The sequence below is a fragment of the Zea mays genome, chromosome 3 (assembly GCF_902167145.1).
Source record: "Zea mays cultivar B73 chromosome 3, Zm-B73-REFERENCE-NAM-5.0, whole genome shotgun sequence".
Classification (NCBI taxonomy): domain Eukaryota; kingdom Viridiplantae; phylum Streptophyta; class Magnoliopsida; order Poales; family Poaceae; genus Zea; species Zea mays.
In genome coordinates, this window is record NC_050098.1 from 158,453,230 (window position 1) to 158,470,729 (window position 17,500).

Below are 17,500 nucleotides of genomic sequence, written 5' to 3' on the forward strand. Positions count from 1 at the left end.
TTACGTTCGGAAGCTCTTCTGCCGAAGCGGTCCTTCGAGCCTTCTCGACTGAATCGGTGACAGGGCCTCATGGACTGGTGAAAGTACGCGTAAGCGGCAAGGCCGACCGAGCCGAGGGACTCCCACGCCTCCGGGATACGGATACCTCACTCATCACCTTCCGCGAGAAGCAACTCTCGCTCGCACAAACATCCCTGTTACCGACAAAAAAGTCCAGATACTCGAAATAAGAGGAAAGGAGACGCAGCTTTACAACGCAGCGAGGGTGTGTTTTCTGGCCTCAGCGGCCGCAGAAGGCACACGCTACAAGACAATCTGATCCTGCAGGCTCGGGTCTTCACACTGGAAGGGGGCTGTAGCACCCTCGGCATCAACGACACCTTCAGCGAGGTCCGACCCAGCCTCGGACGGCGACGCGGTCCAGGGACTTCTCCGGGAATCCGGCCCGAGCAGGCGGCTCGGCCGGTTACCCCAGGGGCCTCGGCCAACCATCTTCCAAGGGCGCCAGCCCGGTCCGAGGCCTCGGCTGATCAACTCCGGCATCGGTCCCGCTGACGGACAACCCGGCTAGGCTTCGGCCAACCAGGTTTTCATTTTCGAGCCAACTCCGCCTCTGTTTGTGCTGATATCGCTACCCCTGGCCTCGGCTCATCGAAGAGCGGCCAAGGGGTCTCTTTAACTAAGCTAGAGGAGCCTCAGACAACAAGGCCGATCGAGCCGAGGGACTCCTACGCCTCCGGGATACGGATACCTCACTCGTCACCTTGACACGGGGCGACTCATGCTTGGTGAAGCGGTTCAGATAATCAACAGGCGAGTCTTAGTGCTCGAAAATGAGGAAAAAACACGGCTCCGTGCCAAAATTACATACATGTTCAGGCCTCGACAGCCACAATGAACAAAGACACCAGCATTCAAAGTGCCATTACAAACGGAACTCCGGTTCCCCCTCCGCAGGTACGAACAACCCCACTCCATGGGGGAAGGCCTGCGGAGCAACGGAAGACCGACGAAAGCCGCGCGCGCCGTCACCTGCTCCAGCAGCGGCGACGGCGACGACTTCTGCTCCGGGGGGCCGAACAGCGGCAACACTGACCTCAGGGCGGGCGCTGCTGCTAGGAGGCCCCCGCCCATGCCCAAACTTGTGAGGCAAGGACGGGCAGAAGGCCGTAGAGTTGAAGGTCGGTCTGTGGCCGGCCTTGGCTATCTCGCCGGCAGAAGAACCTCTTCAAGCTGTCGTGGCGGACGCCGGCGCCGCGAGCGGCTCCGAAGCCACTCGCGTCCGAGAGCCAGGCACGGTGCAGCTGCCAGCGCCACGGACGACGACCGCCCTTCCCTCCGATCACTGAGTGAAGGAGCGGGCCGCCGCCCACGCGGGGGCCGACCTCAACTCGGCACACTCCCCTCCCCAGCCCTGGTGATGAAAGTCCTTGAGGCTGAGGAAGGGGCAGAGGCCGCAGCCCGGCTCGCTTTCCCCCACCATCAAGCCGGAGGTCACCATCTTGGGTGACCACCGGCGGAGGGGTGCAGCCGGGCTGCATGATGAAAATCCTTGAAGCCGAACGATGGCTGAAAGGTACCAACTCCCACGGAGTTGCGTTCCTCCAACGATGAGGCGAAAAGACGGCGGGTACCCCCCATCCGGGGGCTTGGAAGGTGGAAAGACGCGACGCATAAGGGAGCGAGAAGACATGGTCGCCTTCCGAAAGGGGTCGCCCTCCTTTTAAAGGCAACTCTCCCTACGTGCGCCCCCAAACGTCACGGGCTGAGTCTTCTCCAACACGCTCCAAGGCCCTCCCCTGCGGCGCGGGGGCTGGGTCCCGCGTGTCATGCAAACCGGCTCAGAGCAGAAGAAGCCAAACCGCCGCGCGTGGTGCACACAACCGCCCAGCAGTTACAAGCGACCCCCCACTTTTGCCCAGACCAACGGGCAGAAGGGGCGGGCAGCCATGCAGGCGGCATGCAATCGCGCCAGGTGGACGCGCTTCTCCGACTCCCAACACACCAGCATGGAGGCCCAGGCCCACGCGTCACGCAACCGGCGCGCCAGATGCTGCATGCAAGCAACTGCACCGCCACTTGCGCCACCACCGCGCCTCTTCGGTTGCGGAACCAATACCGCGACTCGAGGCGGCCCAGCGCGCGACCCAGCAGCGCCAGCCTGGCGCGACGGTCAATACGGCCGAAAGTGGGCCGGCAGTAATGACGGTGGCAGGCGGGCGGGAGCAGCGGTCACGTCGTCGGCCAGACTCACGTCCCGTCCGGGGGCAGCAAGAGAACCCCCTCTCACGGCGTGAAGACAGGGCGCCCGTGATCCGTTCCTCGAACGGCTCGCGCACGCGCAACGGCCGCCCTGCCAACAACTCACCCCGTCGCATTAACTCCGCGGCGGGACAGGCGGCGCTTCTAGCAGGAGAAGCGGGCGACGCTTCGCCTTCGCCGTAATAACCGCGCCAAAAAAGGTACGCCACGTCGTTCGATTTCGTATCCTTTTCCTTTTTTCCTCTTTCTCTATCTCTTGCAACAGGGACCGGGAAAGGGGGATACCCCGAAAAGGATCCTTCCCTGTGAAGGAACCGGGCTCCGAGCCCCCCCTACTGATCAGAGGTTCGAAGGCTGGCCCTCCGAGGGGTTCAACAGTCGCCTCAGATCGCGTGGGCCCTACACCCACTACTGGTCAGAGGTTCGAAGGCCGGCCCCCCGAAGGGCTCCACGGCCGCCTCAGGCTACTCGGGCTCCGCGCCCATTACTGATCAGGGGTTCGAAGGCTGGCCCCCGAAGGGTTCACAGTCACCTCAGACGCCGAGCGAGGGATGACCAGGGGTACGTTCGATACATAACCAAGGCTCGGGCTGCGCTCCCGAGGTACCCTAGGACATTTTCGAGACCAGCGGGAGCGATCTTGTAACGGAATCCCATCGGAGGGAGGCATCGAGCCCTCGGACCCCGTCGCCAGGGGACCGGGTCCGGCAGATCACCCGCAGGTACTTTTGGGCGTGCCTCTGGGCCCCTAGCCAACCCCCAACGAACGGGGCACGGACGTCCACTCGGATTACCCGCTTGCAGCTCACCAGAGACACCATGTTCGGTGCCCATCGAGGGTAACATGGCGCTCTCCCCCCCTCCTCCTTGCGGAAAGGCGACGTAGGGGCGTATGTAAAAAAGCCGAGTCTGTCCCTGATCGCCCTCTCGCCCTGTGCGGAGGCTCGGGGGCTGCTCTCGCAAACCCGGCTCCGGCCGAACCGTTGACAGCATCAACATACCAGCCCGAGAACTTGGGCCACCCGGGCTACGGCCAGTTCGCATGAGGGAACAACCAGACCAGCCAAAGCATTACGCAAGGCATTAAGACCTCGGGGGAGTGAAACCACTCCTCCGAGGCCTCGGGGGCTACACCCGGCGGGTGCGCTCGCGCGCACCCACCGGAACAAAATGCAACCGAGAAAGGCTGGTCCCCTTGCAAAAAAGTGCGACGAAAGCTCCAAGCGAGTGCTAACACTCCCTTCGAGGCTCGGGGGCTACTGTCGGGGACCATAATTAGGGGTACCCTCAAGACGCCTAATTCTCAGCTGGTAACCCCCATCAGCATAAAGCTGCAGAGGCCTGATGGGTGCGATTAAGTCAGGGATCAGTCCATACGAGCGACTCGATCACGCCTCGCCCGAGCCTAGCCTCGGGCAAGGGCAGCCGACCCCGAGGGATTTCCGTCTCGCCCGAGGCCCCCCTTTAACAGCGGACACATCTCCGGCTTGCCCGAGGCCTTGCCTTCGCTAAGAAGCAACCCTGACTAAATCGTCGCGCCGACCGACCGAGTCGCAGGAGCATTTAACACAAAGGTAGCCTGACACCTTTATCCTGACGCGCGCCCCCCAGCAGAGCCGAAGTGACCGCCGTCACTTCGCCGCTCCACTGACCGGTCTGACAGGAGGACAGCGCTGCCTGCGCCACTCTGACTATAGTGCCACTTGACAGAGTGAGACTGACAGGCAGTCAGGCCTTGCCAAAGGCGCCATAGGAAACTCCGCTCCGCCCGACCCAGGGCTCGGACTCGGGCTAAGCCCCGGAAGACGGCGAACTCCGCTCCGCCCGACCCAGGGCTCGGACTCGGGCTAAGCCCCGGAAGACGGCGAACTCCGCTCCGCCCGACCCAGGGCTCGGACTCGGGCTCAGCCCCAGAAGACGACGAACTCCGCTTCGCCCGACCCCAGGGCTCGGACTCCGCCCTGGCCTCTGCCGAACAACCTCCGCCTCGCCCGACCCAGGGGCTCGGGCTCGGCCTCAGCCTCAGCCATGGAAGACAGACTCGACCTCGGCTTCGGAGGAGCCTCCACGTCGCCCGACCTAGGGCACAGGCCCGCCACGTCAACAGGAAGCGCCATCATCACCCTACCCCGAGCCGACTCGGGCCACAGAGAACAAGACCGGTGTCCCATCTGGCTAGCTCCGCCAGATAGGCAATGATGGCGCCCCGCAAGCCCTGTGACGACGGCGGCTCTCAGCTCCCTTACGGAAGCAGGGGGACGTCAGCAAGGACTCGACCGCTCCGACATCTGTCCCTCCGCCAGGCTCCGTTGCTCCTCCGACAGCCACGACATCACACCAGCAGGGTGCCAAGATCTCTCCGGCTGCCACATTGGCATGTACTTAGGGCGCTAGCTCTCCCCCCGCTAGACACGTAGCACTCTGCTACAACCCCATTGTACACCTGGATCCTCTCCTTACGCCTATAAAAGGAAGGACCAGGGCCTTCTTAGAGAAGGTTGGCCGCGCGGGGACGAGGACGGGACAGGCGCTCTCTTGGGGCCGCTCGCTTCCCTCACCCGCGTGGACGCTTGTAACCCGACCTGGGCGCGGGACGAACACGAAGGCCGCGGGATTTCCACCTCTCTCACGCCCGTCTCCGGCCACCTCGCTTTCCCCCCTTCGCGCTCGCCCACGCGCTCGACCCATCTGGGCTGGGGCACGCGGCACACTCACTCGTCGGCTTAGGGACCCCCCGGTCTCGAGACGCCGACAAGACCGGTTTAACTCGTTTAAGTCCGTAGTGTGTCGGGCCCGTTCAAAAAAATAAGCACGCGCGGACCTGTAAGGCCTAGTGACCTGTAAGGCCTAGTTTAGTTTTCTAACTGTGTTTGGGGTCCAGGCTTAAACCGGGCTCGGTGGCCCGTTTCAACATCACTTCTAAGGGTGTGCATTTGTGCAAAGCGGGACACATGACGAGGGCACAAGGCGTGACACATGACCTCAATCAGAGTCACCGAAGACTCGAAGAGTGTTAGGAGACAGGAGAGGTTGCGTGCCGCTAGCCAAGCGCTGGGGCCACATATAAATAGTAGGGTGAGGGAGACAATAGATATATGGACCTGTTGTGTGCATGCATGAGCAGTCATGTTAGACGGTCCTACAACAACCGTAGTCGTAGAAGTATTATGTTGGGCTTCTATTGTCAATCTTTTTTTCCTACGGTCTTTTTAACTTATCATCACAGACGGATTTAGGTCTCGAACTCGGACCGTCTTGATCATAGTCCAGGGCCGCGATCCGGACTGTCCGCGGTGGTGGCGCGGATGGTTCACGCGTGCGTAGAATCAGTTATAATTCTGAGTTTTTGCGGGATTTGTTAGCTAAATCTACGAGATTAACTCAGGAAACGATTTGTAACGGGTCCTGACATCCCCTTTATATAGATGAAGGGCTACGACCGATTGAACCCCACAATCAATCCAATCAAATCTATGGCTTCACTGTCATGCTGTCATTGAGGTTCGGACACAGTACTTGCTCTACCGAGGCTGGTTGCCAAACCCTGTCATCGCCTTGTAGGTCGCAACCTCGCACACGCTTGACGCTTGCGGCTTGCTAGCCTGTCACACCCGGTTTTGAAAGGCAAACCGAATGCGAACCATATACGTGCCAGGATCAGAAACTCACGTACACAACGATTACATAATTGGACATAATCACACAATGCTCGAAATAAATAGCGAAAAGGTACTTTATTACATCCAGATATCCAAGACATCCATAGAGTCTAATACATAACCATTGTTCAACATAATTGTCAAAGTGCGGAAATACGAAACATAGATGCTAAGCCTACACAGGCAGCTGACTGGGGGTTTGCCACTAAGAAAGAACTAGAACTCGTCATAATCCTGAAACTCCTCGAAATCTTCCATGTTGCCAGCATCACCTCCTGAGCATTGGGTATACTGGGGACAACCTGGGGTGGGGTGGTTTGTAAAGCAAGGGTGAGTACACATCAATGTACTCAACAAATGTCCCGTTTGGCTAAAGTGGACTAGCTGTATATGGAGTTGAGGTTAAGCAATTGCTTTTAGTTGGTCAGTTATTTATTATTATTAGTAGAGCCAAGTTTTAGTAATAACCCAGTTATTACTCAGAAGTACCTCATCAAACGAGGAAATACGAGAGATCAGATTTTACAATATCATTATTAACCATCATCATAAAAGTATCCAAAGTTCTTCTAATCAAAGAGGATCCCAAGGCTGCTCTTAACCGTGAGCTCGGCTGATATACCAGTTTTTAACACTCTGTAGAGGTTGTACACTTTACCCACAAGTCATGATCCCTTTCCAGCCTAGGTTGTACAGACCCGATCTTCACTACCAAGGTGAATGGCCAGGGATACACTACGTAGCCTTTACAAAGACTCCCCTGGTGTATAGCTGCTCGTTAGGTTTCGCCAGTCGTACAAACGCAGTACACCTCCCCAAGGTGGGTGACTAACAAAACCAAATCGAAAGAACCTCTGCACCCCAACCTTGGCAGAGCGAGCACTACGCCCCGGCCCCCATTGACGGCCCTCCGGCAAAGCCAACTACACCCCCAGGTTCATCTAATTAATTAGCTAAGGGCGTCCCATTCCACCCTCATGGTTGTACTGTTATCCCGGGTGGTCACTCCACGAACAGGTCCTTACGGAGAGGTACTCAGGAAAAAGGCCTGAGTCCCCTTAGGTATCACAAGATCATCCACAAAAACAGGATAACAATATCGTATCATAAATGTTCACATCATGTTCATTGATTAAGTTAAAGCAATAGCAACATGCTAACCATGATAACCCCAAAAGGTAAACAATGATAAAGTAAATAGAAAGCTAGTCAATCCTTAGGTTTAAATAATGTAATGCGGGACAGTGAATCATAAAGTATGTAGGATAGAATAGGTCAGAGGACACTTGCCTTCACCAGGTTGTTGCTCAGGGAGGTCTCCAACAACACACTCAGGAATCTCGGACTGCTCGTTGTCTAAATAAAGCGAGCATACATTCAATACATTTAGAAAGTACAAATGAACATCACACCAAACATGTATAAACATTAGAACACATCTTAAAAAGACACAATACTACATAAGGGATAATGAATTCAAAGTATAACACAAACTATGACATACATTAACTTTATTTGAAAATAGATTACTATTTCCCTATGTGTTATTTACAAGTACATAATCGTAAATCAATTTATTTTATGGTGACCTAAAATTTAGAACAGAGATGAACTTATGTAATATATATTATTAATCTCACAAGTTTAAATAAGTTTAAATCTATAAGGTTCTCCTTTATTTATTTATTAAATAAATAAAACATACACCTACAATAGTTCATATTCAATCCTAAAAATTTGAGTGTGCAGACAGTAAGTGAAACCGTTTTATTTAAATAGAGAATAATTCTATGAACATTTTACAATTTGAATCACTAAATTTGGAGTTCATATGCAAAAGTTATGAAATAAACAAGTTTGGGAATTCAAAATATGAAATTAGGGCTAATTCTGTGAATATTTAAAAGTCCAAGGCTAAATCTGAAAGGTTACAGGGGTCTGCGTGCGAAAACCAGGGACGACGGGTTGATTTCCAGTAAATCGAGGGTCTCTTTAAGAAAACTAACGCGCGAAGGGGTATCGGGTGAATCTAACCGCTAGATCAGAAACCGACGGCCGAGATTAGATCTGCGGCCGAGGGCGCGCGCGCGGGTGGGCGAGCACTGACAAGCGGGCCAGGGGCGTCAGCGGTAGAGGGGGAGGGCGCACTGACCGAGCAGGTCCAGCGCTAGAAGGGAAACGGATGGCTATAGGTGATATGACCATGCCATTAAGCAACACATTACAACCCCCAAGTCATACTACATCAACTCAAGTACAACCAACATCATCATCAACTCAAGCCTTTGATGGACCAATTACACGTAGCCGAGCTAAGAAGCTACAGCAAGAGGTGCACGCGCTACTTTATGAATTTCATTTAAACACTAATGAGAATTTTATGCTACCTAAGTCGTGTATGTTGATATTACTTAGGTTCACCAAAGAGGAAGGACAAAACATATCAAGGACGAGTCAGCAAGAAGAGCTCTGTCCGAGTCAGTCCAGCGCAACAGAACCGTCCAGAAGAAACAGTCATATCTTTTGATTCCCAAAAGCTATGAAGGCCCATAAGTACTTTTTGGAAAGCTCTTGAAGTCTAGTTTCCAATGCTTCTAAAGCCGACTTAACCACATCTACCAGAAAGGCAACCGACCTACTTTAGTGCCGACTGGTCAGAAGGTCAACAGTCAGCTTGATGACCAAGTTTTCGTATTAAACTGCATCATTCTACGAAGTTTAATTAAGCATGCTATATATGGTGAGAAAGCTTATCAAGTTAGCTTTCCAATGCAACCAGTCCCACGTCATTTGAAGATTCCTAGAAGAAGTTATTGCCAAAATACTGAAGACTGCGCAGAAGTCAAACAGCCACACGGAAATCAACTCTGCAGATCTCCCGAAGAGGCTCCTTCACATTAGCTCGTGAAAATACTTTTGTTTTGTGTTTATACCTCGCTAAGGCTGGTTGTTACTAGTATAAATACCCCCTATGTCTATGATGTAAGGCAACTTATGATAATCTAAAACAGAACCCCTTTGTTCAGCTGTGTGCTAACAAATATTGAGAGTGATCTCTACCCCTTTGCTCTTGTGAATTCCTTCGCGGGATTGCAGAAGTGGCGGCTTCATCCGCTCCCAATTGGTGCTCCTACTCCCTTCGAGGTCTACTCGATTGATTGTAGGCTGTGTTGGTTGGTTCTTTGAGAGTGTGGTTGGGCGAATCCTCGATTCAGGCTACCGGTTAAAGACGGTGGTTGGCTTCGAGTTTTATTTGTCAGGTTGCACTAGTTATCGCTGCTTGCAGCAAGTTATCTTGGCTTCTTTGAAGCTAGTTATCTGAAGATTGATCCTACGTCGTGAAGATCGGGCATCGTGACGCATCATCTGGTATCAAAGCCTCAGTTGCCACGGTAGGATTCTTTACCCTTAGCTACATATATTTTGTGTTCGTCCTATCCACCAAAAAGCCATAAAATATTTTGTCATAGCCCTTTGTTTCAATCTGTTATTCCAGTGAGTTTTGTTAAGTTTCAGTCCTTAGAGTCTTTGTTTAGTTGCTGGTCACTCTATCCTTTGTGTTCCCTTTTAGCCTCTTATATATATCTGAAAATATCCACAAAAAGAAAAATCTGAAAACTCTCATCATTTCCTTCGCGTTAACTTTGATCCTATTTAAGTTATAGCTGCTGGTTGAGTTCTTTGTTAAGTATTATAAAGTGTGCAATATCATATCAGATCTCTGTGTTTAGTTCTATAAAAAAAAGAGTATCAAAAAAAGAGAAGAAAGAAAAGTACCAAAGAAAAGTGTTGAACAAGATTGTGAAAGAAAAGTAGAACAATCAGTTTGTTTATGTGCACAAGTGCTGAAAATTTTATCAAGTTGTTCAACCAGTTTGCTATTGTCATTTGGTGCAAAATTTTGGTTGGATCTGATTGCAACACTTGCATTCCAATCATACTCCTTGTCTGCATCAAATCTGAAATTTCTTACGCGTGTGTTTGATCTATTTACATCACTCGTATCTTGTGGTCAGCACTAGGCAGGGAACTTCTAGTCGGATGGTTATTTAACTTAACAACAACTAGAATTCAGATTGTATCCCTTGTTTATTAATCCCCACCAAGCTCCACATATAAGCCATCGTAATCGGTACTCTGGTCTTGTATTCGCTTAACCACCACTTTCTTGTTACCACCACACATTTTCTTGCAACCCGCAGGGAACTCATAAGAGCTTTGGTTGGTAAGAGTGGTGAGGTTGTGAGATTCTATATAGCTTCATATTCCACCTATATTTGTTGCCTTGTTGCCACTAACTTCACAGGAAGATGGATCCCAACGTTGAGATTGAAGAATGTGTCACCCTGATACAATTCAATGAGCTCAAACAAAGCATAGAAGCCAAGCAAGATCTGTTGGCACAAGATCTTCAGACACTTATGGCTGAAATCAGAGGTCGTCGTCGACTCCCCGACAGTGTAAGAAACCATGATGAAGATGGGGAAGAAGATGAAGGAAATTATTCTAGAAGAGCAAGTGAACATGGGAGGAGAAATCAAGGTGCTGCATATGGTAGAGGAAGAGGCCGGAATCGAAGAAATAATGACAATGAAGAATCTGAATTTGGGGATGATCAGTCTCAACATCGCTATGGTCGTCGTCATCATAGAGGTGTCAACCAAGAAGAGAGATTTGGGAAACTTAAGTTTACCATGCCAAAATTTGATGGTAGATCTGATCCTGAAGATTATTTCACATGGGAATTGAAGGTGGAGAAAATCTTCCGCCTACATAATTATTCAGAGGAGAAGAAACTTGCAATGGCATCTCTTGAGTTTGAAGGATATGCTCTGATTTGGTGGGAGCAACTTCTTCGTGATCGTGAAGACGATGGAGAGGACCCTATTATTACTTGGCAAGAGATGAAGCGAGAAATGAGAATTCGTTTTGTGCCGAAGCATTATCGGCGTGATCTTTTTGATAAATTGCAGAATTTGAGACAAGGAAGTTTCTCTGTTGAGGAGTATTATAAGGAGATGGAGAAGGCCATGATTAGAGCCAATGTGTATGAAGACGAAGAGCAAACCATTGCACGTTTCATGGCTGGGTTACACCGCAACATTCAGCGTATTGTTGAGTTTCAGCCGTACCAAAGTCTTATTGATTTGGTACATCAAGCCACCAAAGCTGAACGCCAGCTGCAACAAGATGCTAAGAACAGCAAGCCCTTGTCATATGGTGCACGAACCATGACTGGAGGAAGCAAATCGATCTCAAGGTTTACTGTTGCATCCTCAACGACAAAAGGTTCAACTGGGGCTTGCGATCCAATATTCAAGGCAATTCTAGTGGAAAGAACGATGCTGCTCCAAACATGAGTTATAAACCAGCAGCCTCCACTTCAACATCAGTGGGTTCAACAGCCAAGAGTAGTGGTATTCAGTGTTTCAAGTGTGGAGGTCGTGGTCATGTCATAAAGGAGTGTCCAAATAATCGTGTGATCCTTGTGACTGATGATGGAGAATATACATCAGCTAGTGAAGAGGAAGCTGAAGCAGGAAATGAAGATGACATTGATAAATCTGAAGAACATACGGGATGTGAATTTGAGCATGGTACTACTCTTGTGGTTACACAAATCTTGAGTGTTCAAATGAAAGAAGCTGAAATTGGACAGCGACATAATCTTTTTCAAACGCGAGCCAAAGTGCAAGACAAAGTAGTAAAAGTAATCATTGATGGAGGGAGTTGCCATAATCTTGCAAGTCGTGAGATGGTTGACAAGCTTGGTTTGAAGTTGCAGCGACACCCTCATCCATATCATGTCCAATGGTTGAATGAATCAGGAGATATCAAGATTGGTTATAAGGTGAAAGTTCCGTTCAAGATTGGAGAGTATGTTGACACAGTGGAGTGCGATGTTGCACCCATGTCTGTGTGTCACATGCTGCTAGGAAGACCCTGGCAATATGACCGATATTCTCAGCATTGTGGAAGAACAAATCAATACACGCTAGATCTAAAAGGGAGAAAGTTTGTACTCAAGCCTATGACCCCTCAACAAATCATGGTTGAACACTTACAAAAGAAAACTGAAATTAGTACAGCAAGTAGAGGAGGAGAAGAGCAAAATAAGTTGAGTGCCATCCACAATTCGGTGAGTGAGTGCTACAAGCCAAATTCAAGAGATAAAAGGAAGGAAGAGGGAGAACATCTAGTTATGCTAGCCACAAAATCTGAGCTAAGAGAAGTGAGGAACAACCCATATCAAGTACTCTTTGTACTTGTGAACAAAGATGTTTTGATTTCTGCTAACGACATAACATCTCTTCCTAGTGTTGTGGCTGATCTTTTGCAGGACTTTGAAGACGTGTTTCCACAAGAAACACCAGCTGGACTACCTCCAATTCGAGGGATTGAGCATCAAATCGATCTTATTCCAGGGGCTGCACTTCCTAACCGTCCACCATATCGAACCAATCCTGAAGAAACTAAGGAAATACAAAGACAAGTGCAAGAACTTCTTGATAAAGGTTTTGTTCGTGAAAGCTTAAGCCCTTGTGCTGTTCCTGTGATTTTAGTACCTAAGAAAGATGGATCTTGGAGGATGTGTGTTGATTGTAGAGCTATAAATAATATTACCGTTCGCTATCGTCATCCTATTCCACGGCTAGATGATATGCTTGATGAATTAAGTGGTTCCACAATTTTTACTAAAATTGATTTGAGAAGTGGATACCATCAAATAAGAATGAAAACTGGAGATGAATGGAAGACTGCATTTAAAACAAAATTTGGGTTGTATGAATGGTTAGTAATGCCCTTTGGGTTGACTAATGCTCCTAGTACCTTTATGAGATTAATGAACCATGTCTTAAGAACTTTCATTGGAAAATTTGTTGTTGTCTACTTCGATGATATTCTAATTTACAGCAAGTCTTTTGATGAACATGTGAAACACATTCGACAAGTTTTAGATGAGCTTAGAAAGGAGAAATTATTTACTAATCTTGAGAAGTGCAGTTTTTGCACAGACCATGTTGTGTTTCTTGGCTTTGTTGTTTCAGCAAAAGGAATAGAGGTGGATGAATCCAAGGTGAAAGCCATCAAGGATTGGCCAGCTCCAACGAATGTAAGTCAAGTAAGAAGTTTTCATGGTCTTGCTGGTTTTTATAGAAGATTTGTGCGAGATTTCAGTACCATCGCTTCTCCTTTAAATGAATTGACAAAGAAAGGTGTTGAATTTAAATGGGGAAACTCACAAGAAGATGCTTTTCAAGAATTGAAGAAACATTTGACTGAAGCACCTGTACTTATTCTTCCTGATTTCACTAAAACTTTTGAAGTAGAATGTGATGCTAGTGGGATTGGGATAGGAGGAGTTTTAATGCAACAAGGAAAACCTATAGCATATTTTAGTGAAAAATTGGGAGGTGCTCAATTAAATTATTCTGTGTATGACAAAGAATTGTATGCTTTGGTCCGAGCGCTTGAAACATGGCAGCACTACTTATGGCCAAAAGAGTTTGTTATTCATTCCGATCATGAAGCTTTGAAGTATTTGAAAGGGCAAGCCAAACTGAACCGTCGCCATGCCAAATGGGTTGAGTTTATCGAAACATTTCCATACATTGTGAAATATAAGAAAGGTAAGGACAATGTGGTCGCTGATGCCTTGTCTCGAAGGAATGTGTTGTTGAATCAACTAGAGGTAAAAGTTTTGGGTCTTGAAAATTTGAAAGAAATGTATAATGATGATCCTGAATTTTCAGAACCATACAATCATTGTAAAGATGGAAAAGGTTGGGAAAAATATCATATACATGATGGATTTTTGTTTAGAGCTAACAAACTTTGTGTACCAAATTCTTCGGTTAGATTGCTTTTATTGCAGGAGTCACATGGAGGCGGTCTAACAGGTCATTTTGGACAAAGGAAGACTTATGAAATGCTCAGTGATCATTTCTATTGGCCCAAGATGAGGAGAGACGTCATCAGATTTGTGGAGCGTTGTGTCACCTGTCACAAAGCTAAGTCAAAATTGAACCCTCATGGTTTATATACTCCTTTACCCGCTCCTAAAATTCCTTGGGAAGACATAAGCATGGATTTTGTTTTAGGACTGCCGATGACTCGAAAAAAGAGAGATTCTATTTTTGTTGTGGTTGATAGATTTTCAAAAATGGCTCATTTTATTCCATGCAACAAGAGCGACGATGCTTCACATGTTGCTAATTTGTTTTTCAGAGAAATCGTGAGACTACATGGAGTGCCCAAGACCATCGTATCTGACCGTGATGTGAAGTTTGTGAGCTATTTTTGGAAAACATTGTGGGCAAAGCTTGGGACTAAACTTTTGTTCTCCACCACATGCCACCCCCAAACTGATGGCCAAACTGAAGTGGTGAATCGTACATTGTCAATGCTGCTGCGAACCATGGTAAAGAAGAACTTGAAGGATTGGGAGGAATGTTTGCCACACGTGGAGTTTGCTTATAATAGGGCAGTACATTCTACAACTAATTTATGCCCCTTCGAAATTGTATATGGGTTTAAACCTATTGCTCCCATAGATTTGTTGCCCCTTCCATTGCAGGAAAGAACCAATATGGAAGCTTCCAAGCGTGCTGCATATATAAAAAAGATACATGAGAAGACCAAGGAAGCAATTGAGCTCAAAGCAGTGCGCAAGGCTGCAAGTATGAACAAGCATAGGAAGAAAGTGTTATTTGAGCCGGGGGACTTGGTTTGGATTCACTTGCGCAAGGCGCGTTTTCCTGATCAGCGCAAATCCAAATTGATGCCACGAGGGGATGGTCCATTTCGTGTTCTTTCCAAGATCAATGATAATGCATACAAGATAGATCTTCCACCAAGCTATGGCGTGAGCAACACGTTCAATGTTGCTGACCTCTTACCATATACAAGCGAAGACATTTCAGAGTCGAGGACGACTCCTTTTCAAGGGGGGGAGGATGATATGACCATGCCATTAAGCAACACATTACAACCCCCAAGTCATACTACATCAACTCAAGTACAACCAACATCATCATCAACTCAAGCCTTTGATGGACCAATTACACGTAGCCGAGCTAAGAAGCTACAGCAAGAGGTGCACGCGCTACTTTATGAATTTCATTTAAACACTAATGAGAATTTTATGCTACCTAAGTCGTGTATGTTGATATTACTTAGGTTCACCAAAGAGGAAGGACAAAACATATCAAGGACGAGTCAGCAAGAAGAGCTCTGTCCGAGTCAGTCCAGCGCAACAGAACCGTCCAGAAGAAACAGTCATATCTTTTGATTCCCAAAAGCTATGAAGGCCCATAAGTACTTTTTGGAAAGCTCTTGAAGTCTAGTTTCCAATGCTTCTAAAGCCGACTTAACCACATCTACCAGAAAGGCAGCCGACCTACTTTAGTGCCGACTGGTCAGAAGGTCAACAGTCAGCTTGATGACCAAGTTTTCGTATTAAACTGCATCATTCTACGAAGTTTAATTAAGCATGCTATATATGGTGAGAAAGCTTATCAAGTTAGCTTTCCAATGCAACCAGTCCCACGTCATTTGAAGATTCCTAGAAGAAGTTATTGCCAAAATACTGAAGACTGCGCAGAAGTCAAATAGCCACACGGAAATCAACTCTGCAGATCTCCCGAAGAGGCTCCTTCACATTAGCTCGTGAAAATACTTTTGTTTTGTGTTTATACCTCGCTAAGGCTGGTTGTTACTAGTATAAATACCCCCTATGTCTATGATGTAAGGCAGCTTATGATAATCTAAAACAGAACCCCTTTGTTCAGCTGTGTGCTAACAAATATTGAGAGTGATCTCTACCCCTTTGCTCTTGTGAATTCCTTCGCGGGATTGCAGAAGCGGCGGCTTCATCCGCTCCCAATTGGTGCTCCTACTCCCTTCGAGGTCTACTCGATTGATTGTAGGCTGTGTTGGTTGGTTCTTTGAGAGTGTGGTTGGGCGAATCCTCGATTCAGGCTGCCGGTTAAAGACGGTGGTTGGCTTCGAGTTTTATTTGTCAGGTTGCACTAGTTATCGCTGCTTGCAGCAAGTTATCTTGGCTTCTTTGAAGCTAGTTATCTGAAGATTGATCCTACGTCGTGAAGATCGGGCATCGTGACGCATCAATAGGGGTCCGAGGGGGTCCGAGCCGTTCGATCAAGATCGGATGGAGGGAGGGGTCCGAGGCGGTCCGAGCCGTTCGATCAAGATCGGACAGGGAAAATCAGACCGGGCAAACAGACATGCACGAAGCGGTACCCGCGGTCCGAGCCGTTCGATTTGAATCGGATGGAGGGGATCAGACCGGGGAAACAGACGGCTGCGGGCGGCGCTGCTCCTCTCCGCGGCGGTGAAGTCGCCGGAGTTGAGGCAGGCGCGGGCTACGGTGGCTCTGGGGTCACCGGAGTTGGGCAGAGAGGAAGAGGGTGCCACAGCGAACTCGATGGCGGGGAAAGGGCCATGAATCCATGGTCAGAGAGGGGAGAACGGTGGTGGGAAGGCTTCGGGCGGGCCGGGGCAACTCCAGTGAACCATTCCGGTCACGGGGAGGGGACTTAAGGCGCTAAGGCCTTGGCTGGCTTCAGCAGAGACAGGGGTGACACAGGGAACTACTCCGGTGAACTAGACTGGGCTAAATCGGTCGGCCACCGCGCGAGCACGGCGGACCGCCGCGGTCTAGCACCAGCGAAGGCGAAATTGGACGAACGAAGGGCGCAATAAGGGAAATTGGGCATGGGGACGGATGTTTCACCTCAGGGCGGAGCTCGGGGAGGCTTGGAGCGGTCTCCGGTGAGCTGGACGGTCGGGAACGCGAGCGCGGGTCTCCAGCGGCGGCTGGCAGCGAGGGCAGAGCGCGAGAGAGGGCGAGGCTGTGTGAAATGAGGCGAGGGGTGTGCGTGGGGCACTGGCGGGGCTCTAAGAAGGGAGCTGGGAGCGTGGGCAGGTGTCGTGGTGAAGCGTCCCCAATCCTCCGGGACTCAAATGTGATACAATTACTAGTCCCAGGAGGCTAGTAAACACATTTATACATCAGATGATTACAGATATGCTTAAACGAGACAAACCTATAAAGGTGGCGATCAACTTTAAGAGTTGGTCCACAACTCAGGACATATCATTAGAGTGGGGCTGAAGCAGCCCGATATACGCAGCGAAGCAAATCAGCGGTCCAACAACCATAGGCAAGGTTGAGATATATTGGTGGAATATTTGGGCAATATTTCTAGAAAGAACTTGAAGGAGATCACTAGGGAAATATCTGGGCAGTATTTCTGGAAACAATTTGAGGGGGATCACTGGGGAAATATTTGTAGGATATTTGAGGAGGATTTTAGAGAGAATATAGACCACTGTACTTTATTTGCTGATATCAACTCGCAAACAAACATTTTGAAATGAAATTTGAAATTCATTTTGAATTTAGAGCGAGTTTGAGAAAATTTCAGGATTTGAATTTTTGGGATGCTACAAACCTACCCCACTTAAAATGAATCTTGTCCTCGAGATTCGGCTTAGAAGGGTTATGGGTATAGCTTTACTTCAGTTACATATCTTCACTTTGCAACTCTTCGAGG

At 48.8% G+C, this 17,500-nt stretch overlaps 1 protein-coding gene across 1 annotated transcript; it reads left to right on the forward strand.

Moving 5' to 3' along the window:
• Nucleotides 1–10,705: 10,705 nt before the first annotated feature.
• LOC109945305 (uncharacterized) lies at nucleotides 10,706–14,766 on the forward strand (the record flags this gene model as incomplete). Its single annotated transcript, XM_020551147.1, has 6 exons — nucleotides 10,706–11,181; nucleotides 11,283–11,879; nucleotides 12,258–12,523; nucleotides 12,971–13,591; nucleotides 13,727–14,492; nucleotides 14,646–14,766. Coding segments are annotated over 6 exons (2,847 nt in total), but the record flags the coding sequence as incomplete, so codon positions are not given.
• Between the last annotated feature and the right edge of the window lie 2,734 nt (nucleotides 14,767–17,500).